At 34.8% G+C, this 25,537-nt stretch overlaps 1 protein-coding gene across 19 annotated transcripts in view; it reads left to right on the plus strand.

Annotated features, from left to right (window-relative positions):
* Positions 1–25,537, plus strand: part of ZMYND11 (zinc finger MYND-type containing 11) — a 137,013-nt gene that overhangs the window by 40,089 nt on the left and 71,387 nt on the right. For 17 of the 19 annotated variants that reach the window (XM_067699606.1, XM_067699581.1, XM_067699696.1 and 14 more), the window contains exon 2: positions 15,185–15,319. In XM_067699606.1, the coding sequence (XP_067555707.1) occupies positions 15,204–15,319 (116 nt within the window). In that variant the 5' untranslated portion in view covers positions 15,185–15,203. Of the gene's footprint in view, positions 1–15,181; positions 15,320–23,527; positions 23,642–25,537 lie in introns of those variants that run through there. The other 2 variants (XM_067699679.1, XM_067699730.1) reach the window with 2 other exon arrangements.

Raw genomic sequence — 25,537 nt, forward strand, 5'->3', positions numbered from 1 at the left:
TTTGACATAAATTGCATCAAGATCTTTTGGGATCCACCTCCTAAAGTTATGAAAATAAAAACAACTCTTTTGGTAGTTGTTTAGTGGTTTCACCAGGAGCTTGTCAATTTTGCCCTTTTGAAGAATCAACTTTTCCGTTTAGTGAATCTCTCTTTTGTATATTTGTTTTCTTTTTTTAAAAAAATATTTATTTATTTATTTGGCGGGATCTTCGTTGTGGCATGCAGACTTTTAGTTGCAGCATGTGGGATCTAGTTCCCTGACGAGGGATCGAACCTGGGCCCCCTGCATCAGGAGCATGGAGTCTTAGCCACTGGACCACCAGGGAAGTCTTGTATGTTTGTTTTCTAGTTCATTGATTTCTGTTTAGTGTGTGTGTGTGTGTGTAATTTTTTTCTACATTTTTGATTTGAGTTTTTATTTTGTAATTTCTTGAGGTAGCTGCTTTTAGCCCCTCCTTTTCTTATTAACACATTTAAGGCAATAAACTTAAGTACATCTCAGAACTTTTGACAATTAGTGTTTTCATTTTTCTTCCTTTCATTATATTTCCTGATTTTTATTGTGAAGTTTTAAAGTTAACTATTTAGAGAGATGTTTTTTAGCTTTCAGAAACATAGGAATTTCCTTTTTTTTTTTTTTTTTGGCTATCTTTTGTTACTGACTTTTTCAGTTCTATTGTGGGCAGAGAGCAGACTGTATAATTTCAATCCTTTGAAATTTGTTGAGACTTGCTATACCCGACACATGATCAATTTTGTAAAAATTCCATGTGCATTTGAAAAGAATGTGTATTCTGCAGGTATTGGCTGCAGAGGTTTGTATATATCAGGTCAAATTTGTTAAATGTTTTTGTAAATCTTTTATATACCTAGTAATTTTTTCTTTGTTTTATGAGTGGTTGTGAGAGGTACGTAAAAATCTCCTGTTGTGATTTGCCTATTTTTTTCTTTCAGTTTTGTCAGTTTTTGCTTTATGTGTTATAAGATTATGTTAAATACATAAAATTTAGAACATTTCCTAATAAGCTGGATCTTTTTATTATTATGAAGTGACCCTCTTTTTTCTTAACAATACTTTACATTATTACACTCTTGCCAACTTTCTTTTTGATATTTTTGATGGTACTTTTGTTTTCTTTTACTCTTTTCTTTACAAACTTTTTATGTCCTTGTATTTAAGATGTATCTTTTGCAAGCAGCATGTAGCTAGATTTCTGTTTTATCATAGTTTTTAATTCAGGCTCAAAATTGCCATCTTTTATTGAAGCTTCTCTGTTTAGATTTAATGTAATTGCTGATATATTTGGGTTTAAATCTATCATCATAATATATGGCTTTTATATATCTTACTCCTTTATCTTTCTTCTTTATTGGCGGTAGTGTTGATAAAGCATTTTGTATTATTTTTTTCCCCATCAAAAGCTTGGTAGGTATTCATTATTTTACTGTCCTTTTATTGATTACTCTAGAGGTAGTAACTGTGTTCTCAGTATATAAAGGTCGTCAGTTCCTTTTTGCAGTTTGACTTTTTATTTGGGATTCTTTTCCTTCTGCGCGAGGAACATCTTTAATTTCTGTATTGTTGAACTGCGGGTGATGAAGTGTTGGTTTATATAAACTATATCTTATTTACCTTTCTTTTTTGCAGGCATAGAGTTTTTGGTTGGCAGTTACAGCCTTTGAGCACTTTGACGATATTATTTCATTATCTTCTGACTTTTGTTGTTTTGGTTGAGAAGTCAACTTGCAGTTGTATTATTGCTCCTTTGAAGGCATTATGACTTTTCCTCTGGTTGCTTAAAATATTTTTTCTTTTTGTCTTTTTGTTTTCAGCAGTTTTACTGTGATGTGCCGAGGTGTAGTTGTCTTTGCATTAATCTGATTTTGCGTTCTGGTAATGACTGTTGAATCTGTTGCTTGACATCTTTTGTCAGTAATGGAAAATTATCAGCCACAATCTCTTTGAAAGTTAATTTTGCTCCCTTCTTTTCTCTGTTCTTGGGATTGCAGTGAAATATAAGTTAAGCCTTATTATCATATTCATATGTCTCTTATGCTCTTGTTTTCTCTGTGCTTTCTTCTGGATATTTTCTTTTGAAATAGTTCTTAGGTTCACCAATTTTCTGTTCATCTGTATCTAATCTGATGCGAAACCCATCAGTTTAGTGATTTAGGTATTGTAGTTCTTCAGTTCTGTCCTTTCCATTTAGTTTCTTTTTATTGCTTCTTGTTCTCTGCTGGAATTATCTTTTAATTTCTTGAACATATCAAGTATAAAATTAAAGTCTGTGTCTAATAACTGCATCATCTAGAACTCCTCCTGTAAGTTTGTTTCTCTGCTTGTCACATATGGAATTTGGGCAGCAACTGATTGTTTTGGAGGTTCTTGAGTCTACTTAAGACCTAGTCAACCATTTATCATTATTAAAGGCTAGCTTTATTCCTCTTCCCTGTATTATTATTTTCCCTCAAGACTTATTGGGGAATGTATTCAATGAGTAAGTGTTTTAGTGTACAGTTTGTGGTAGAATTTGTTAGGGACATAAGGAAGTTTTAAAATACGGCCTTCTTTCAAAAAACTGATAATGTTGGGCAGATAATACTCACATATGAAATAATTATGTAGCAATGAAAGACAACATGGAATTGATTCAAATTATAACTTTTATATATGTAACTTATAATAAATAAGCTATAATAAATAATAACTGAATACAACTTGATAATTATAACTTTAACTTAATAATAATAATAAAACAAGTTAAATAAAATTATGGGATACTAACAAAAGACCAAACACATCAAAGAAACTAATGCTAGTATAGATAAGAATTTAATATATAATTTAGGAATGTATCACATTCCATTAGAGAAGGAAGAAATCTTTCAATAAATTGTTCTACTACAATTGATGACCTCTATGAAGACATATATTTTCATCTTAAGTCATATTCAAACAGTAATTCCACAGTTTCTGGTTGGACATGTAAGATGATTAGAAGTTGTCACTCTATCTTAATAGCAGGTAATGAACTGAAGAACTGTAAAATCAACAAATCTACTGAGATCCATGAGAAAAGTGAGGCCACAGGATGAATTGCTGCCACGGAAGCTGGAGAGACAGAAAGGCAGATAGAATCACAACTTACAACAACCCACCAACAGAAACCTTTGCAGGAACCAGTGCTGGGGTAATGAGACCTGGATGTAACTGGCAAATTGCTGGAGGCTCAGGGCAGAAAAGTCTGAGTGAAAAACCCAGTGGGACCCAGTCTTAGGGGCTCCTCACACTTCTGTGGGGTTTTCCTCTAGGAGTTCTACCAGACTCTCACAGAGACTGTTGGAGAACAATCCTCTCATGATTCCATCATGGGTAGGCACAAGGAACCAGCTTTAAATATGCCAGAGCATTCTGTTCTTCTTAACAAGGTGTGCCCTCATGAGAAACTGTTTTACCAGAGCCTATCCATCTGGTGTTTGGTTAGAGCCTAACTGACCTGGGGAAGTGAAATACTCAGCTCCCTCCCATTACTGAAGGCCTTTAACTGAAGTTCCTTCTACCCAATACATTATGTCTGCCTTTCAGAAAAATACTAGGCATACTCGAAGGCAGAAAACAGTTTGAAGAGACTGAACAAGCATTGGAACGTGGGTCAATATGGCAGGGATGTTGGAATTATCAGAACAGGAATTTTTTAAAAAGTTGATTAATATGCTGAGAGCTTTAATGGAAAAAGTGGACAATATTTAAGATTACATGTATACTGAAAGAGATGGAAATTCCAAGAAAGATCAAAAAGAAATGCTAGAGTGCAAGCACACCATAGCAGAAATGGAGAATGCCTTTGGTGGGATCATTAGTAGATTGGACACAGCTTAGGAAAGTACATCTGAGCTTGAAGATATGACAACAGAAACTTCCAAAACTGAAAAGTAAAAAGGAAAAAGACTGAAAAAAAGTAAAACAGAACATGAAGAACATAATAGGAATGCCAGAAGGAAAAGAAAGAGAAAGGAACAGAAACAATATTTGAAGCAGTAATGACTATGAATTTCCCCAAATTAATGTCAGACACCAAACTACATTCAAGGGAGAGAATGTATACATATAGCTCATTCACTTTGTTATATAGCAGAAACTAACACAACATTGTAAAGCAATTATACTCCAATAAAGATATTAAAAAATAAAAGAAGCTCAGAGAATACCAGGCAAGATAGATGCCCTCCAAAGGCAAGATAGATGCCCTCCAAACTACACCTAGGTATATCATTTTCAAACTTAAGAAAATTACGGAAAAAGAAGCAATCCTGAAGAAGCCAGCAGAAGAGAACCCTTTTACCTATAGAGAAGCAAATGTAATAATTACATCTGACTTCTTAGAAACCATGCAAGCCAAAAGAGTGGAATGAAATATTTAAGTTGTTGAGGGAAAAAACCCACCAGCCTAGAATTTTGTGTACTCAGTGAAGTTATCCTTCAATAGTAAAGGGGAAATACTTTCTTAGACAAACATTGATGGAGTTTTTTGCCAGAACAAATGTTAAAGGTTTGCAACTGCCTTACAACAAATGTTAAAGGAAAACAATACAGGTCCGAAACTCAGGTCTACGTAAAGAAAAGAAGAGTACTGAGGAATGAGTAAATGAGGGTAAAATAAACTTATTTTTCTGATTCTTAATTGATTTAAAAGATCTGTTCAAAATAATAGCAACAGTGTTTTTGATTATGTGTGCTTATGTGCATGTACAGTGATTCTTGAACAATGTGGGAGTTAGGGTCACCAGCCCCCCAACACAGTGGAAGATCTGCATATAACTTTACAGTTGGTCCTCCACATCTGCGTTTCCACGTCTGTGGATTCAACCAACTGCAGATCATGTAGTACTGCAGTAGTATTTATTGGGGGAAAAAAAATCCACGTATAAGTGGACCTGCACAGTTCAAACCCATGTTGTTCAAGGGTCAACTGTACATGCTTTTGTATGTTTATGCATAAGTGAAAGGAATGACAGGAAACAATATCGGGTTTGGAAGAGAGAGATTGGAATATTTTATATTATGAGGTATTTGTTCTACATGGGATATGAGGTATTTGTACTACATGTGAGTCAGAAAAATAAACATGGGGTTAGTTGTAAATGTATATTGCAACCACTAAAAAAAGTAAAAAAAAAAAAAAAAGTAATATGGTAAGAAAGAGAGAATTGTTACATATAAAGTTCTCAGTTAAAATGACAAAAGACAGAATGTGTGGAAGACAAATAGGCACAATGAACAAAGGTAACAAATAGAAAACAGTAACAAATCTGAGAGATACTAGTAATCCATCTATATCAATTACCTTAAATGTCAGTAGTCTATAGCAATAAAAAGATGAGATTGTCAGAGTGGATCAAAAAACAAGACCTAACTCTGTGTTGTCTACAAGAAACCCATTTTAAATATGAAGACACACATAGATTGAAAGAAATGGGATACAGAAAGATATACCATACTAACACTAACCAAAAGAAAGTAGGAGTAGCTGTACTAATTTCAGACAGAGCAGACTTCAAAGCAAGGAATGTCATCAGGTATAAAAAGGGCCATTACATAATAATAAAGGGGTCAATACTCTTAAGATATAACATTCCTTAATGTCTCTGTGCCTAACAACAGAGTGTCAAGATATATGAGGAAAAACTGATAGAACTGTGGGGAGAAATAGATGAATGCAGTATTATAGTTGGAGACTTTTCACCCCCCCATCAGAAATGGACAAATCCAGCAGGCAGAAGATCAGTAAGGACATAGTTGAATTCTTCACAACAATATCAGTGAATTGGATATAATTGATACCTATAAACTGTTTCATTCTATGACAGCAGAATACACATTCTTTTCAAGTTCACATGGAACATTCACAAAGATAGACCACATTCTGGTCTATCTTAATTAATTTAAAAGAATGGAAATCATTGCAATGTCTGCTGTTAGCCCACAATGGAATTAAACCGGAAATCAAAAACAGAAAGATAGCTCAAAACCCTAAAATACTTGGAAATTAAACAACACACAGGTCAGAGAAGACATCTCAAGAGAAAGTTTTTAAAGTTTTGAACTAAATTAGAATGAAAATACATCTTATCACAATGTGGGATGCAGTGAAAATAGTGCTTTGAGAGAAGTGTCTATAATAGAAAAGAGGAAAGATCTAAAATCCGCAATCTAAGCTTCTACCTTGGAAAGCAAGAAAAAGAAGAGGAAATTAATTCAAAGTAAGCAGAAGAAAAGAAATAAGAATTAGAACAGAAATCAATGAAATTTTAGGTAGGAAATCAATAGAAAAAATCAAAACAAAAGCTAGGTTTTTTGTTTTTTTTTGCGGTACGCGGGCCTCTCACTGTTGTGGCCTCTCCCGTTGCGGAGCACAGGCTCCAGACGCACAGGCTCAGCGACCATGGTTCACGGGCCCAGCCGCTCCGCGGCATGTGGGATCCTCCCGGACCGGGGCACGAACCCGTGTCACCTGCATCGGCAGGCGACTCTCAACCACTGCACCACCAGGGAAGCCCCCAAAAGCTAGTTTTTTGAAAAGATCAGTAAAATCAGAAGTTACTAGATAGGTTAACTAAAAAAAAAAGAGAAGACACAAATTACTAATATCAGAAATAAAAGAGGGGCAATCACTACTGCTTCTGGACCATGAAAAGATAATAAAGGGATATTATGAATAACTGGTGAAAAAGTTGATAATTTGATAACCTAGGTAAAATAGACCAATTCTTTGAAAGGCCAGATCTGCCAAAAATCACACAAAAAGAAGTAGACAGGGCTTCCCTGGTGGCGCAGTTGTTGAGAGTCCGCCTGCCGATGCAGGGGACACGGGTTCGTGCCCCGGTCCGGGAAGATCCCACATGCTGCGGAGCGGCTGGGCCTGTGAGCCATGGCCGCTGAGCCTGCGCGTCCGGAGCCTGTGCTCCGCAACGGGAGAGGCCACAGCAGTGAGAGGCCCGCATACCGCAAAAAAAAAAAAAAAAAAAGAAGTAGACAATCTGAGTAGGCCTATATCTTTTAAAGAGATTGAATCAGTAATTAATAACCTTCAAACACAGAAAGAGCCATGCCCAGATGTGTTCACTGGCGAATTCTACCAAACATTTATGGATGAAATTATACCTGTTCTCTGCAATCTCTTCTAGAAGGTAGAAGCAGAGACAATACTTTCTAACTCATTCTTTGAGGACAGTATTACCCTAATATACAAATCAGACAAAGACAGTACAAGAAGGAAAAAAAACCCCAACAAAACTACCATTGGCCAATCTCATGAACATAAATGTAAAAATCTTCAACAAACTATTAGCAAATTGAATCCAATATTGTATAAAAAACGTTATATACCACGACTAAGTGGGATTTATCCCAGGTGTGAAAGGCTGCTTCAGCATTTGAAAGTCACCGTAATCTATCACATCAACAGGCTAAAGAAGAAAAACCATGTGATTATTTCAATAGATGCAGAAAAGCATTTGACAAAATTCAACACCCATTCATAATTAAAACTTATAGCAAACTAGGAATAGAGAGGAATTTCCTTAACTTGATAAAGACTATCTACAAAATCCCTACATTAACACCATACTTAACAGTAAGAAACTCACAGGTATCCCACTAAGATCAAGGACAATGTCCCCTGTCGCCATTCATTTTTAACATTGTTCGGAATTCCTAGCTAATGCAATGAGAGAAGACAAGGAAATAAAAGTATACAGATTTGGAGTGAAGAAATAAAGCTGTCTCTGTTTGCAGATGACATGATTGTCTATGAATAAAATACAAAATAAGTGACAAAAAACTCTTGGAAATAATTATAGCAAGATTGTAGGATACAAAGTTAATATACAAAAGTCTCATCACTTTCCTATATACCAGCAATGAACAAGTTGAATTTGAAACTAAAAACATGTTACCATTTACATTAGAATCCCCCAAATGAAATACTTAGGTATAAATCTAACAAAAATATTATTAAAAGATTTATTTGAGGAAAACAAGATTCTGATGAACAAAATCAAAGAACTAAATAAGTGGAAAGGTAACTCTTGTGCATGAATAGGAAGACTAATATTGTCCAGGTGTCAGTTCTTCCCAGCTTGATCTATAGATTCAGTGCTATCCCAGTCAAAATCTCAGGAAATAATTTTGTGGATATCGATGAACTGATTCTAAAGTTTGTATGGAGAGGCAAAAGACCCAGATAGCCAGCTCAGTATTGAAAGAGAGGAACAAAATCAGGGCCTGATACTACCCAACTTCAAGACTTGTTATAAAGCTATAGTAATTAAAAGTGTGGTATTGGTGAAGTAATAGCCAAATAGATCAATGGAACAGAATAGAGAGCCCAGAAATAGACCTACGTTAATATAGTCAGCTGATTTTTGACAAAGGAGCAAAGGCAATGCAACAAAGCAAAGTCTTTTCATCAAATGCTGCTGGAGCAACTGGACAACCACACACATACAAAAATGAACCTAAGCACAAACCTTATGTCCTTCACTAAAATTAGCTCAAACTGGGTCATAGATCTAAATGTAAAATGCAAAACTATAAAACTCCTAGAAGATAACAGGAGAAAACCTAGATGACCTCGGATATGGTGATGACTTTTTAGATAAAACACCAAGACATGACCCATGAAAGAAATAATTGATAAGGTGGACTTCATTAAAATTAAAAACCTTTGCTCTGTGAAAGACAGTGTCAGGAGAATGAGAAGACAAGCCATAGACTGGTAGAAATATATAAAGAAGTCTTAAAACTCAACATTAAGAAAATGAACAAGCTGATTAAAAAATGAGCAAAAGAATTGAAGTGATACCTCACCAAGATGATATACAGATGGAAGGTAAGCACATGAAAAGATGTTCAACATCATATGTCATTAGAGAATTGGAAATTAAAACAACATTGATTTACCACTATATCTATTAAAATGGCTAAAATCGAAAACACAACACCGATCGCTGATGAGGATGTGGAGCAGTAGGAACGCTTATTCATGGCTGGTGGGAATGTAAAATGGTGCAGCCACTTTGGAAGACAGTTTGTCAGTTTCTTTCAAAACGAAATATACTCTTAGTGTACAATTCAGCAGTCATACTCCTTGGTATTTACCCAAAAGAGCTGAAAACTTACTTACACACAGAAACCTATACAAGGGTGTTTATAGCAGCTTTATGCATAATTGTCAAAATACAGAAGCCACCAAGATGTCCTTCAAGTTGACTGGATAAATAAACTGAGGGGCATCTAGACAATGGAACATTATTTGGGACTAAAAAGAAATGAGCTTTCAAGCTATGAAAAGGCATGGAGGAACCTTAAATCCATTTTACTAGGTTAAAGAAGCCAGTTTGAAAAGGCTATATATCCTGTATGGTTCCAACTATATGACATTCTGGAAAAGGTAAAACAGCAGAGAAGTAAGATTAATGGTTGCTAGGGATTGTGGGGAGAGGGAAGGATGACTAGATGGAGCACAGAGAACTTTTAGGACAGAGGAACTATTCTGTATAGCATTTTAATGTCTTTATGCGTATGTGAAAACCTATAGAATGTACACCACCAGCAGTTAACTATGGACTTTGGGTAATAACGGTGTGTCACTGTAGGTTTGTTGATTTTAAGACATGTGCCCTCTTGTTTGGGATGTTGATAATCAGGGAGGCTGTGGGAGTGTGGGGGTATGGGATTCTTTGTATTTCCTGCTGAATTTTGCTGTAAACCTAAAACTGCTCTAAAAAAATAAAGCTTATTAATATTAATACCTTAGAAAAGTTATTCCCAGATAACAGTACTGATGAACCTAGTGGCAGGGCAGGAATAAAGATGCAGATGTAGAGAACGGACTTGAGGACACAGGGAGGAAAGGGGAAGCTGGGACGAAGTGAGAGAGTGGCATGGACATATATACACTACCAAATGTAAAGTAGATAGCCGGTGGGAAGCAGCTGCATAGCACAGGGAGATCAGCTCCGTGCGTTGTGACCACCTACAGGGGTGAGAAAGGGAGGGTGGGAGGGGAGGCTCAAGAGGGAGGGGATATAGGGATATATGTGTACATAAAGCTGATTCACTTTGTTGTACAGCAGAAACTAACAGAACATTGTAAAGCAATTATAGTCCAATAAAGATATAAAAAAAGTTATTCCCAGATGGATTAAGAAGTCAGTATTTAAAAAAAATTGTGTAAAAGAGGAAAATACAATTGAATATTTTTCAGACTTGAGTGTGGAAGGACTTCTAATCATTAAAGGTGACCATAAGGGGAATACATAGCTAGATTTCAACATTATAATTTCATTTGATGTTTACTAAAAGACAGACAAAAGTATTTTGTGAATAACTTTAATATGTGAAGAAATTAATATGTAAATGGGAAAATAGCATGAATAGACTATCAATAAAAAGTAACTTCAAATTGCTAGTAGAGTTTGGGAAAATTTTAACCTGAACTAAGTCACAAAGAAATGCACATTATACAATGAGATTAATTTTTAAATTTTATGCATTATTTGATGTAAATACTTTAAAATATTTATATATTTGTTAGATGACATAAAAATAAAACAAAAACTTGCACCCCTCCACCAGAGGGGTAAAAATCAGAACACATTTGATGCTGTGTATTCTCCCAGTGTGTTCCTCCTCAATGCAGCCTCTTTTTCCTGCCCCCCTCAACTATTCTCTTGTCCTATCATGTTTATCATTTCCTTGCAATAAAAAGTTTCCCCATATATGTATGTGTCACCAAAAACTCCTTGTTTGATTTTACTTATTTATAAGTTTTTCCTGATTTGCTTTCTCTTTTATCTTTTTTCCCCCCATTTGTAGCATTTGTATGATAGGAAACAAGGTACTTACATAGATGGAAGGGATTGCATTAAATTGGATTTGTAAGGATAGAGAATTACTGGTATTGCCTGGAGGCTTGCCAAAGTTACTTGGACCAGCTTACACCCATCAGAATAACTAGTGTCAAAAAACTACAAAATTATAAGTGTTGATGAGAATGTGGAGAAATTGGAACCCTTGTGCACTATTGGTGGGTATATGAAATGATGCAGCTGCTATGGAAAACAGTATGGTAGTTCCTCAAAAAATTAAAAATAGAATTGCCATATGATACAGCAATTCCACTTCTGGGTATTTGCCCAAGAGAATTGAAAGCAGGGTCTTGAAATATTTTGTATACGCATGTTCATAGCAGCATTATTCACAATAGCTAAAACGTGTCCATCCACAGATTAATGGATAAGGAAAATGTGGTATATACATGCAATGGAATATTATTCATCCTTAAAAAGGAAGAAAATTCTGCAGTACGCTACAGTATGGGTGGATCTCATGGACACTATGCTCAGTGAAATAAGCCAGTCACAGATGGACAAATCCTTGATTCCTCTTCTTTGAGGTACTTAGAGTCATCATAGTCATAAAAACAGAAAGTAGAATCATGGGTGCCAGGGGCTGGGGTGGGTAATGGGCAGTTAGTGTTTAATGGGTATAGGATTTCAGTTTACAAGGTTAAATGAGTTGTGGGGATGGATGGTGGTGATGGCTGCACAGCAATGTGAATGTATTGATACCACCGAACTGTGCACTTAAGAATGGTTAAGATGGTACATTTCATGTGTATTTTACCACAATAAACGAAATTGGTAATTTTACTGGGAAGTTTTTGGGTTTTTTTTTTTTATTAAACTATAGAACTCTTGAGAATCACTGCGAGTCTGTCATATTCCTCAGATGTGTTGGAGCTAAAAAAAAAAGATTGAGGACTATATTGTGTATCTCTACAAGTTTTCTGATCTTTCTTTTTGATGTCTTAATCTTTGATATAACATAAACGAAGGCTTACTCTGGGACTTTATTGTTTATATAATATAACTGGAAAAGTTTAATTTTATAAGTCTATATCAAAAGTTTATCATGTTCATAACTATGCTGTGCACCTTGGAAGACAGATGAAAAATAAGACACGTCTTTTCCTTACTTGAATTAATAAATTCTTTTTAGGAATTTAAAATTATTTGTACAAGGCAATACATTTGTAAGAGATGAATAAACAAATTACAGTTAGAAGACACAAGAGAATTGAGTATGATTCTTGTGAAAGCATTGGTCAGCAACATTTGCATCGTAGTAAGTCCTAGAAAGAACAGGGAATTTTTAGTAATTAGTAAAGGGGCAGGGAGAACATTCTAGACAGAGAGAACTGCTTAAACAAAGGGATAGAGTTATGAAGTTTGGGGACACATTTAGAAATTTTGAGTAGTTCAGTTTAGTAGAAATATAATATACATTCAGGTACAATAGACTAAAGTTTGGTTTGGCCAAAATAAATTAAAGGCCTTATATGATAAGCTGTAGGTGCCTAGAATATAAGAAACTAATTTTCTAAGATTTTCTTTTTATTGACAAACACCTAAATTACTCTCCTTATATCTAGCCACATTATTAATCATATTTACTAGCTAATGGAAGGATTTTTGTTTACCTTATTATTATATTCCCAGAGCATAGAATGCCTAACATGTAACAAGCATGCCTGAAATGAATGATTTTAGATTTCATAAGAAAGGAGAATTTCAGTGATTGTATTTTAAAGAGATCTTGTCCTAATAAGTCAGGTTGTTTTTGGTACTTTTATAACATGCATCCAAGCTTCACTGTATTCACCTGACTTGGGTTTGCATCTTTGCAGTGTTCTATAACTATGAGCATGTTCTTTATGGTGTACCTTCATTACCAGGCATATCTACCTGTGTGACTCGGTGTAGGTAGATGTCAAAAATCTTTGGCTTTAACTTTACATCTGTTTTCCTGAAGTGTAGCATTGCTTAATTCTTTAATCTTGAGTTTAATCATTTCTAGGAATTAAGTGACATCACTTTTAGAATTTCTGCTACTAGTCTACTGTATTCTTCTGGTTGTTATGTAAATAGTTATATTTGCTATTTATTTTAGTATTTGTAAATGTTAGCTTTGCCATTATATATCTTTGTATTTCTGAATAAACTATTCTTAACTTTATATGTATTTTGAAAACATCAGTTGAGTTATATATATGTCAACTGTACCTGTTTGTATTCTAGTGTTTGTTCCAAGGATTGTAATACGCATCCTTGATTTAACATAGTTTCTCTTGAATTAGTATAATAAATACCATTTCACATAAAACGTAAGAATTTACAATGATATAATTACTTACTACCCCTTCCCCTCCTTTGTGCTATTGGGTTGTCATCTATATTTTACTTCTACATATGTTATAAACCTAATGATACCTAACAATTATTTTTGTTTGCTTTAAATAGCCAATTATCTTTTCAAGAAATTAAGAAATTTTGTATTTTCCCACATATTTACCATCTTGTAGTGTTAGTTAAGCTAGAAGTAGTATCTGTTTTGTCTGAATTCTCACAACATATATTTTGTACCATTTATGTCATATATGACATTACAGTTAGTAGTTCCATGTATATGTCAAATTGCCTTTGCGAGTTTTATGTTTTTTTCTGTCAAGGACTAGAGTTCATACATTTTAAAATACTTCATTGTGTTTAGCTATTGCCTTACACAAAATAGGCAACATTTTTTTAAGTGTGCAAGAATGACTGAAATTTTGTTCTTTTATCCGAGTATTTGTATAATCTGACAAGTTGTATTTTTACAGTTCACCATTAGATGTCACTTTCTAACATTTTATATTCTTACCAATAAATTCCATACCATATTGCTTATCAGATTTGGAAAGTTGACACTCCTATACAAGTGCACTTAAACTGAGAAGTTTCTGTACATTTTAAAGTGGTTACTTTCTAGAACAGAGACATTCATAAATAATAATTATAATTTTAAAAATCTCTTAATTTTATATTGAAGTCTATACTGAACCAACTAATTTTCCTTAAGTTTTCTTTAAAACTTGAATGCTGCTGTTGTTTTTGATTCTTAATTGTTTTGTAATTCTGAAAAGCACTTTCTTATTTCAGGAGCCTAACTGATCCTAGACTCACCAGAAGAGAGTCTCTAGTTAAGCTTTAATGGCAACTGCTGGTTTTATTTGGGTTTTTTGGAGAAAGAGGGAGAATTGACTTAGCTGTGAAAAGAAATGTAGAGGTGGAGAAAAAGATTCATGAGGCTCTCCTGGCCAGTCATGGAATACAATGAAGTGCTAAGAATGAATTTTCCTTTTTATTCTCTCCTCTTAAAAGATAGGAAAGGTCAGGTCAAGGAGATTTCAGCCATCCCCAAAACTTTGATGTTTACCTATGCCTAAGGGCCTCAACATCATAACCTGTATGATTTAGGGGTCAGGTGTCTCGGTGCCTAACAGGTCCCTCTGTGCCCAGTGGAGAGTCCAGGCGTGTGGCCTCTTCTTACAGTACCATCTCTCATCAGACATTCAGGCTGTGACTCCGTGTATTCCCCCAGTCTTGCAAGGACACAGCTGGTGGCCATTTTCCTCAGTCTATTCAGAATATTGAAATTTGAATAAATTAGCAATGTTGTTTCCTAATAACATAATGAATGACCAACACCTCATCCAAGCATCTGAACATTTCTAATAATGTGGGTCCATCCATGTCATCCTCTGGTATACCAACCCCCAGCCTTTCACACCTCAGCCAGAAACAACTATTCTATATTTTCTGTTTATGGTTTTATTTTTTAAAAAAAGGAATGTTGTTTTCATTATCAGTATGTCTATATTGAATTAAAATATTTAAACCATGAGTATAATAAACTAAAGTACTTCTAATTCGGACATTTAATTTCCATTTTGCATTGATCTGTCAAATTACACACAATGTAATATCAAAAATGAAATTTTATATAGTAACACTTTTGCTTTATAATAAATTTTAAATGTATATTTCTTTGACATATTGGTATAAGATGGCCACTCATTCTTCTTGGGAAGACCTTTTTTACTGTTGGTCTTGTAGTGTCATTCTTTGTGAAGTAATGAAATGAAAAGTTTTATGGAGTAATTGGTGATGTGGATGGTAGAAAATAAAATAAAAAGTTGGCCATACTATATATTGAGGTGCTGAGAGTGTTACTTATATTGATGATAATTCATTTTGTAACCCGTGCTTTTCCCTTATGTTTTTGTATATTGCTACAGCTGAAGGAGTAAACAGGTCATGGCACGCTTAACAAAAAGACGGCAGGCGGACACAAAAGCTATCCAGCATCTTTGGGCAGCCATTGAGATTATACGGAATCAGAAGCAAATTGCCAACATTGACCGTATTACAAAGTAAGTAATTTTAAACAAAAAAAGTCTATGTAAAATTTTATATAAGACTTTGGGAGAAAAGGTCCAAAGATTATTTATTTATTTATTATGCTAATTAACGTATATTACAAAGTACTAGATACTTTGCCTTACAGGAGTATAAAGTTGTTAGGGAAATAAATACTGAAACATACACAAGCAACTTGTGTTTACAGGTTGTATAAATGAATATTAGATAAGTAAAGTATCAATGTGTACTATTTCCAATAGTACACTAATAGATTTATACTTCTCAAAAATTTTTTAGCTCTTGAAAACAAGTCCTTATTTAAGTCTTTTGTTAAAAAGGCTTTTAGTTAATCACTTGCTTTTATGTAAGCTATCTAAAAGTCTACTGTTCATTATTCATTTTAATGTATGAATAATATATGCTACCATATAGCTTGGTGTAGGTATAGTAACATCTTACTAGTTTGTAGCACACTAACCAAGAATTTTTAACAATTTCATTTTATATTTTAGAAGTTAGAGTAAATATATCTTCAGTTGACAGAAGAAAGTTCTTAATTTTCCAATGCTGTTTATCTTGGCAGTCCAAGATTCAGAATAGAAAAAAATCAGACTACTGTATGAATACTCTATTTACATGTTATGTACTAATTATAAGGGAGTCTTCAAATAGAACTTGATTTTGTTGTGTTTGGTATTTTTAAAGGAATAAAGTTAATCTTTTAAAATGTTTGATATTTTTTCGTAATTTAAATAGAATTTCTTTATACTTATTCTCCAACACATTCTTTAGATGCTACCTATAAAAATGGAAAACAGATGATTTACGAAAGCCCATTTAATTAAGTGCTTATTTTTGTCGTTATTAATAAGTAACAAAGTTAAGTATCAGATTTTTGTCACTTAGCCATATTCTAGTGAAGAAGATTATAAAGGTTACTTGAGAGGGAAGGGACATGAGAAAGAAAGATGATGCTGTATATTGCTTTAACTCTATATTTAACCCTTTGAATATTTTAAAGTTGTCCATGTACAACTCCTAGCTCCTATAGGTGAATAGAAGGGAAAAAAATAGGTAACAGCTATGTGGAAAATAAGAATAAAATAAATAGTACATAATAATTAAATTACTTTTAATATTGGTGATATTGGAATAAAAGTTTTTTTTAACAACCTCAAAGGAAAAAAAGCCTTAAGGATTTTCCTGTGGTTGGGATTTTTAAAAAACCCATAGTTTATGTATATCAAAAATTACTTACAGAAGAATGTAGAAATCTTTGGATTTAATTTTTTAAATTAAAGTCATTTAATCTTGACTGAGCTATTTCAACTTTACAGGCTATTACTTCTTATTAATGCATGGCATCTTTCTCTGAAAGCTCTAGGGACATTCTCTAGGAAGCTGTGGGAATCTTCAGGTGACATGTATAGAGTTTGGCTGACAAGGTTGCTGATATGGGTGTCAGAGTAGTCTTTGGATGACTGTAACGTGTGTACATGTGTATACGTGTTAAATTGTGAGCGATGCAGAGGCTGTTGACAGCACTGCACACCTCTTCTCGTTGTGCACAATGGATTGTCCATAAACATTCTCTCTCCTCCTTTCCTCATCAGTACAACCTTAAGGGTGCCAAGGCTTATTTACCTTTCTGTCCTAAGGTCCATCCATAGATCTTAAGATAGATATGAATAAATTCATTTACCTGCCAAATAGTCATTGTTTCATCAGTCTTATCTAAAGATGAAAAAAATACTGAGAAAATCAGAGGGTAAGTGTTTGAGTGGTTCCCAGTGTTTCTTCTGCCTCATCTCATCTGAGAGTATGTCATATTCCTTTTTATTACGGGGGTGCATTTAGAGCATCTTGTACTTCTTTCATAACACTAGTCACATGTGTAATTATTTCCCTGCCAGACCGTCAGCCCTGGGAAGGAGCTGTCTAGATAATTGCCTAGCCCAGTGCCTTGGCTTCTCAGCAGTGTTAATTTCCTTGCTCGTAACCCTTGCCAAGGTAAGTTAGGAAGAAGAATTGGACTATGACAGGAAGTCAGATCTTTTGCTTTAAAGTCTAATAATCTTATTCTGTATTCTAAATAGGTAAATACTTTTCAAGCTTTAGATTAATTTTAAATCAAGGTACTCTGCTTAGTTACAACTAAGTCTGAACATAGAGGTATCTTTAATCTTTATCCAAATATCTTAAGTTACTGAAGGCTTTAGTAGAGTTGATGTGAAGAATGTATATGTAGTCATTAAGTTTCATTCTATATTTGACTGGTGAGTGACTCCATAAAAATACAAACTGTACAGCTTCAGTCACGCATTAAGTTTTGGGCTTTGGGGTCATGGCTCTTTATATTTTGAAGCCTGGCACATCCTAAATACCATACTTTACCTCTGTATAATGTTTTAGTTCTGCTTGTTTTTATTTAAAATGTCTTTTAAGTCACTTTTAATCTATAGGTTTCTCATTCATCTTTTTTTGTTGTTTTCCTTTGCAATTTATTTATCTAAGGACCTGGTTCATTTGCTCTGTTGTTTCCTATAGCCTGCCTTCACTGGTTTCATCCCTGTGGTGTACTTTAACCTGCTGCTCATTCCTTTGCATCTCATGGAAATTAATAGTTGATTCTAAGGCTTGGGGGTGGGGGTGAGACTTCTTCATAGGTGGTGATGTGTTCTGCCCTCAGGAGGCCATAATGTATTTCATCTGGTGAGGTTAGTACTAAGCCTGGTATGCAGTGGCTAGATCCAATAATTCATTAAGGATTGCAAAATAGTGATAATCTAGTTTTATCTTTTCTTTTTTAACTGGAATAATTCTATAAGGACATAAACTTCCCATCATGTAGTATATGGTTATCATGTGTTATCGTTCATATCAGAAAGGTAGAATAACTGATTCTTTTATTTACCAGTTTTCACAATAGCATCCTCTAATGGCAACCAATTAGGTTTTTTTTTTTTGTCATTTGGAATTCATGCGTTTCAATCCATTTGATATATATCAGTCTGTTTCTGATATAATCCCTATTGATGCTTAACTTTTCCCTTCTTTGACAATTTGGAGCCTCTTCACGTTGGCCCCTGAAGTTCCTCTCTGTTTTCTGACATGACAGAATTTTTTCAGGCTCATCTAGGATACACCCTGCTCCAGTCCTGGAACCACTGATTTCTCCAAGGGTCTCTGGTTTCTCGCAGTTAGAAATTATGTTTCAAGAGCATTTTTTGGCCTTCAGTGTGCTCATTGCTGCCAGGTTGGTCTCTCTTTCTAGGTCTTTTAGTGGACGAGTTAGGAAATACATATAATTGTAAAAGAAAAAAACTACATTATGAATTCATAATGATATTTTCCCCTTGAATTTATGGCTACGGGTTTTTACTGAGCTATCTAAAATCTTTAACTCCTTTCTTACACAGTAAGAGTCATGATTCTTTAGGACATCATGGATAATAACATTTTAGAATATCATGTAGTTACTCAATTGTTTCATCCCAGGCTGTCTGAGAATAATAGCATCAACACTTAACTAATAATACATTTCATGGAAACCATATAAGTTGTCTTGCCCATCTTTAAACAGTTGTGCAAATTCTAAACTGTCACAGAAAATAGCAATTATGTATTATACTTTCTTCCTTACAACTGCCATTTAGTCTTACTTCTCCAAGTAAGTGTGTATTTCATGCTCACCACTGATATCTAAAGTTCATTCTCTAGTACATTCTTTAAAAAAAGTTTTTCACTTCCCCACCCCTGCAGTTTTATTGAGATACAGTTGACATATAACATTGTATTAGTTCAAGGTGTACAACGTAATGATTTGATATATGTTTATATTGTGAAATGATTACCACAGTAAATACAGTTAACATCCATCACCTCTCCTAGTTATGAAATTTTTTTTCTTGTGAAGAGAACTTTTTATACTCTCTTAACAATTTTGTATTGTTAACCATGCTGTACATTACACACCCAGAACTTATTTATCTTATAACTGGAAGTTTGTGCCTTTTGTCCACCTTCACTCATTTTGCCCACCCCCAGCCCCTGCCTCTGGCAACCAACAGTCTGTTCTCTGTATCCATGAGTTTAGTTTTTTAAGAATCCACATATACGTGAGATCATATAGTATTTATCTTTCTCTGTCTGACTTATTTCACATAGCATAATGCCTTTAAGATTGATCCATGTTGTCACAAAATGATGGGATTTCCTTCTTTTTATGGCTGAATAATATTCCACTGTGCATGTATACCATATTTTCTCTATCCATTTGTCTGTGGATGGACACTTTGGTTGTTTCCATGTCTTGACTGTTGTAAATAGTGCTGCTATGAACATGAGGGTGCAGATATCTTTTTTTTTTTTTTTTGCGGTACGCGGGCCTCTCACTGTTGTGGCCTCTTCTGTTGTGGAGCACAGGCTCCGGATGCGCAGGCCCAGCAGCCATGGCTCACGAGCCCAGCCGCTCCGCAGCTTGTGGGATCTTCCTGGACCGGGGCACGAACCTGCGTCCCCTGCATCGGCAGGCAGACTCTCAACCACTGCGCCACCAGGGAAGCCCCGCAGATATCTTTTTAAGATAGTGATTTCATTTTCTTTGGATAAGTACTCAGGAGTGGAATTGCTGGATCATATGGTAGTTCTATTTTTAATTTTCTGAGGAAGCTTCATAGTTTTACATAGTGGCAGCTCCATCTAGTAGATTCATAAGCAAGACTTCCTGGGGACAAATATTTGAGTTCTTGCAGGTTATAATAACAGTTGGTCTGCAGCCTTTTTACTTAAAAGGGAATTTGGTTGGATATAAACTCCTTAGCTTTTATTTTCTTTCTCTGAGGTTCTTATATATCTTATCTATTCTGGCTTAAAGCGTTGCCATCAAAAAATCTGTTGACAAGTTGATTTTCTTTCTGTTGTGACTTTGTCCTTTTGCCTAGGTTCACAAAGATTTTTTTTTCTTTGAAGTCTAGGAACTTGACCGTGTCTCAGTGTTGGTCATTCTAGGTTGTTTTGTTGGGTATACAGTGTCCCTTTAATATGTTTTTTTGAAATATTGAAAATTTTACTTTAAAAATGATAACAGTTTGACCCTTGAGCAACATGGGTTGAACCGTACAGGTCCACTTATATGCGTATTTCTTTCAATAAATACACACCACAGTACTACGTGATTCATGGTTGGCTGAATCCAGATGTGGAACCGCACATACAGAGGGCTGACTGTAAAGGGAGACAGAGATTTTTGACTGCGTTGGGGGTGAGGCGGACTCTAACCCCCGTGTTGTTCAAGGGTCAATTGTATATATATCATCCATGGACTTTTATTATCTTGTTTAGTTGTCATTTATTGGGACCTTCTCTTATACTGTGTTGGTTTCTTTTCCTATCTTCTATATTTGTAATTTTCAGTTTGGGCAGTTATAAATAAAGCTACTATATATTTTTGGTTTTTAATATTTTCTTTCTTTACAACTTCTACTTATGACGTTTTCTGCTATGTACTCACTCTTGTGTGCCTTTTACTTTGGACTTTTTACTTCTGAAGTGAATTTTTTCATTTACTTCGCATGTTTAAGTCATTTCTGAGTTTTTCTAATTCTGATTTATATCTTTTCTATATCTTAGCATCATCTTCTTAACGTCTTTTCACGTGTTTTAAAATAGTAGTTACAGTTTTCATCTGTGTTATAGGCACATCGCTCAGGCGTGCTTTCATTTTAAGGATGTCCTGCTTCTTCAACCACAGTCCTTTCATGTGAAATCAAGCTTCCAGAACTTGTGTCAGGGAAAGGTGGTTGAGAATAGTTTTTCTAGATATGGCTCTAAAGCATCTTCTTATGTCACTTTTATGAAGAGCTTAACAATATGGCCTCATATTTACCATGATTTCCTGCTTCTTCTGTACCTTCTTCCAGAATCGTAATTTCTTTTGTACCCATTGTCCTTACATTGGAGATCTTTATGACCAGACTTCAGTAGTGTTTGGTACTTTTCTTACTAGCAATTCCTCTACACTGTGGAGCTCTGTACTGAAAGGGAGCTTTGGATTATTAATTTTGAGCGTTCATAGGTCTCACTATGTTCTAGCCCCTTAAGGCTTTACCATGAATTCACAAATTACCATCAATTACCTGCAAATGGAAATGTGTAAAACCCTACCCAGTTTCAACTGCTGTTCTCAAATTGGCCCACTTTGCTTTTCAGTGACTGCCTGTTGGTTGTTTTATCCTCCTATACTCACTTCCATTAGGTGGTCTGTTGTGTCCCTTGCTTTCTCCTGCACAGATGTCAATACCAATTGCGATTGCAGCTCTTGGAGATTTGTCCTCACCTACTAAGACTTTGGGATTCATGGGGATTCTCATCACTTAATTTTGTTGTTTATGTTGTGCAGGGGTTGGGTTGTTTGTTTGCTTTGGCTAACTCTTCTAGTAACTTTATGTAGAGGGTTTGGGAGACATTAAAAACCATGTTACTTCTACCATCTTCCCAGCTCACAGCAGTCTTGCCGTTTTTCTCAAAAAAAAAAAAAGTTGTTAAAGGTACTGTGTATTTTCTGAAGTCCTAAAGCAGAGCTAAAAGTGGTAAAAATTCCTTCTAGCAGAGGCAAATTCAAGGAACATTTTTCATTTTTGTATATAACACTAGACACATCAGAATCTACAGCAGTATCATCCTCAAAGGATCATTAAAATATTAAATTTGTGTTGAAATTTAAAAAGAAATTTCATGAGTAGAAGCTTCAGGTCCTCCAAGTTAATCGAACAATTAGGGACTAATAACAATTTCTTTAACAAAATAGGATAATTTTTCTGTGTTGCAAATGTTTCTTCCACCTAATATGATGATGTCTAACTTTCAGGGTTCATAGCAGTAGCCTCCTGTTAGTTGTCAGTACACCTCCCTTGGAAAAAGAGTCCTGAGTCTTTTTTACCACTTTTTTTTACTTTTCTTTTTTTTTTTTTTTTAACCTGCTAGTTTTCTGTTCAAAAAGGAGTAGAAAAGGTGCTGTAAATTAGAGAATCACTGTTGAGATTTATTGAATATTTCAAGTATTTAAAAAACATCACTAAGAGAAACTTCTTTGACAAGTTCTGTTATTTGGGGATGTGTTTTTATAAAAAGAGTCAATCTGAAATCAAAATACATGTATGGGATGAAGTTTGATTGTTTAAAATTAATGGGTAACCTATGCCTCTGATTTAAAAGCTCATGTTTATAAATTTGATTTAATGATGATATAAAATTCCATACATGTCTGCACTTGGAAACTAAATAAGCACAAATAAATTTTGGCCTCTCCAAAATTTTATAAAATATAAAAAAACATTTTATATTTTTAGAAACTGAAAGATGTTTTGTGATGTTCTAGTCATCATAAGATGGAAACAAATGATTCATTTTATCATAAAAAAGAATATACGTTAGTCAGGTTAGATGAACATAAGCATAGGCAAGAGTAGCTTCTCTTTTAAAGGTCTATAAATGCTAAATTATAAGTAGCACATATGAATTCATCAATTTTTTGACATTTGGATAGGTGTAATGAAATTAAAACTTAGAAATAGTTGATTGCTTAGCACTTATATAAAACAAATATTTATAAAATATTTTTATGTTTAAAATCGTGATGTTAGCCCGTGTTTTACAGTTTTTAAATCAAGGAGCAAAGAGGTGAAGATTCATATGACAATGAAATCAGTAACAGAAATGAAATTTAAACTTTGAATCCCTAAGATTCCCAATATGATTCATAACTCATTGTCAGGTTATGTTTTAAAACGTCACCTATATTTTAATATCCAATAAAAATGTTACATGTCATTTTTTCCTCTTTAATCCAAACAAATAATTCATATCTAATTTGGATAATTATAATATAACATTAGAGTTTCATAAGTATTCTAAGTAATAGTTATAATTTAAAGACATATTTTTGAAATAAGTATGGATTTTATATTAGTCTCTGCCAGCATTATTGGCTAACATTATTGGTGTCATTGGGAGAGGTCAAATTAATTTTTTTGTTTACTGTTGGAAAAAGCAGTTGAAACTTTCTTTCCTGTCTTGAACAACTTTGATTTTGTGTTTCTAGAGGTAACCATGTTTGTGACTAGCATGATTAGACTAACATTGGATTGGTTGACTTAGTCCCATTCAAGTTAATGTTTCAGATTAGGGCATCAATTAATTACATGTATTGCTTACTTTAGGGTCAAACCCCAGTTAGAAAATGTGACCTCTGACCTCTTGTGACATGTTTGGCATTGAAATTTGAGTTCTCCTGGAGTTCTTCCTGTCACTACAGACAGACATAAGCCCAAACTGTAAGTCTTCTTCATGTGTAGGTTGCCTTTGAAGTTGCAACTAGGTACACATTATTTATTTATTTGTTTATTTATTTATTACAGTTCAGTTTTATGAAACCCATGATTTCTAGGAACTATTTGTTAAGTTATAATTTTGTCTTTGTCAGTTTCTATTCCCTCATAAGATTTATTGTAGAATAGGAAAATGGCCATTGCCTAAGTTACTTCTTTGAAAATAAAGTTAGTTTTAAAAAATTAGCAGTTAATGTTATGCTGTATATGTACTTCCAAGAATTCTTCATTCTCATAACTACATTCTCATTTCAATCTACATTGATTTATTCTTTCTTATATATCTTCTTATGGTAGCAGATTGGCAGGTACAGTTTACCACTGTTACCATTGTTATTTTATTTTACATAATAACAGCCTTACAGAAGAAGTAACTGATTCTGAAGAACCATAATCCACAATTCTACAGTGAGTTTTTTCTAGTGGCACTCACCTTGGCTTGGATTGTTGTCTAGCTGTTTTCATGTTTCACATTTCTCTGCAGTTCTGTGATGGAAACATACAGACAAGGCACAGAAAAGTGTCAATAACCATTAAAGAATAAAACAATAGTACCAAATAATAGGAGAGGTATCACAGACAGAAGACAGCTCAGCCCCATGTGAGTGGAATGTTTAATTAATAACATGATAGACCTTATTTGAAGGGACAGTCACTGAGGGAGAGTCAGGGAGGCCTTATGGAGGGTATGGAATTGGTCAGGCCTTGGAAGTTGGATGGGATTTGGTGAGGCAGAGAGGGGAGTCAAAACAGAGGGACTGTAGAGTTTTGGGGGAAAGGGAATGAAAAGGCAGAGAGGCCCAGACTAGGAGGGCCTCTAATGCCAGCATTGAGATTTTAATCCTGTGGCTAGAGGGGAATGTAAATGTGTTTGGAGTATCCTAGACTGGATAGATTGAATGGTCCTCTTAAATGTCTGCTCTTCCCTACCTGGCCTGGGTTTTAGCCTTGAGTAATTTCCTGCCTTTGCAGTGGCAGCAGGTTCCTAATTGGGGCCTCTGGTCTCCTGGTCTTGCTAGTCTGTTTCCTCTTCCCGTCACTGGTGTCAGAGATGTTTTTCAAAAACACTATCTTATCAGATGTTCCACAACTGAAAGCCTTCTTCTGTTGCCGATGCTTTCCCAATCCCTTGTTCAGGGTGTCAATACCTCGGCCTTCCTCATTTGCATCACCTCTTGCTGTTTCCTGCTCAGAATGGCCTGTACTGCAGACACTGGGCTCTTGAGGGCCTCAGCTCTGCTGTGTTCCACACTTGGCTGGGATGCCAGTCCTCCTGGACTTGTCCACTAGACAGACTCCTTTTTCAAGACATATCTCCTAGGAAGTCATTTCTGACACCTTTAAGTTGACCTAAGCCTCACATTTTATCAGTTTTCTAGATTTTAGGTCTGATTATGTTCTTGATTTCCCCATTGTGTGTAAAGTGCAAATACTTGAACAAGCTGTTTGTGCTGAGCCTTTCACAGTCGGACCCTAACTTTCCTTCCTTCCATGACCTGCCTCCCTCAACTCAGAGTCCATCTGATGAGACTGTTCTCAGTTGCCTCAGAACCCTATTATTTTGATTCTTTATTTTGTATTTTTCCTTCATTAATGGACAGAACATCCCCTTTCTTTTAAGATCCAACTCAAACATGATTTCCTTTGAGATATTGATTTATTCCTCACTATAACAAATCCCTTTACTCTTACTCTTTGCTCACATAGTAACATGTATAAAGCTGAATTTTTATTATGTGTTATAGCCTTTTATGATCTTTAAAAAATATTTCTGCTTCCTTTGCTGTTTGTGAGCATCTTGAGGGTAGGGCATGCATCTTTCCTACCTTTGGATCTTAGTAT

This window comes from Pseudorca crassidens, chromosome 1 (genome assembly GCF_039906515.1).
Source record: "Pseudorca crassidens isolate mPseCra1 chromosome 1, mPseCra1.hap1, whole genome shotgun sequence".
Classification (NCBI taxonomy): domain Eukaryota; kingdom Metazoa; phylum Chordata; class Mammalia; order Artiodactyla; family Delphinidae; genus Pseudorca; species Pseudorca crassidens.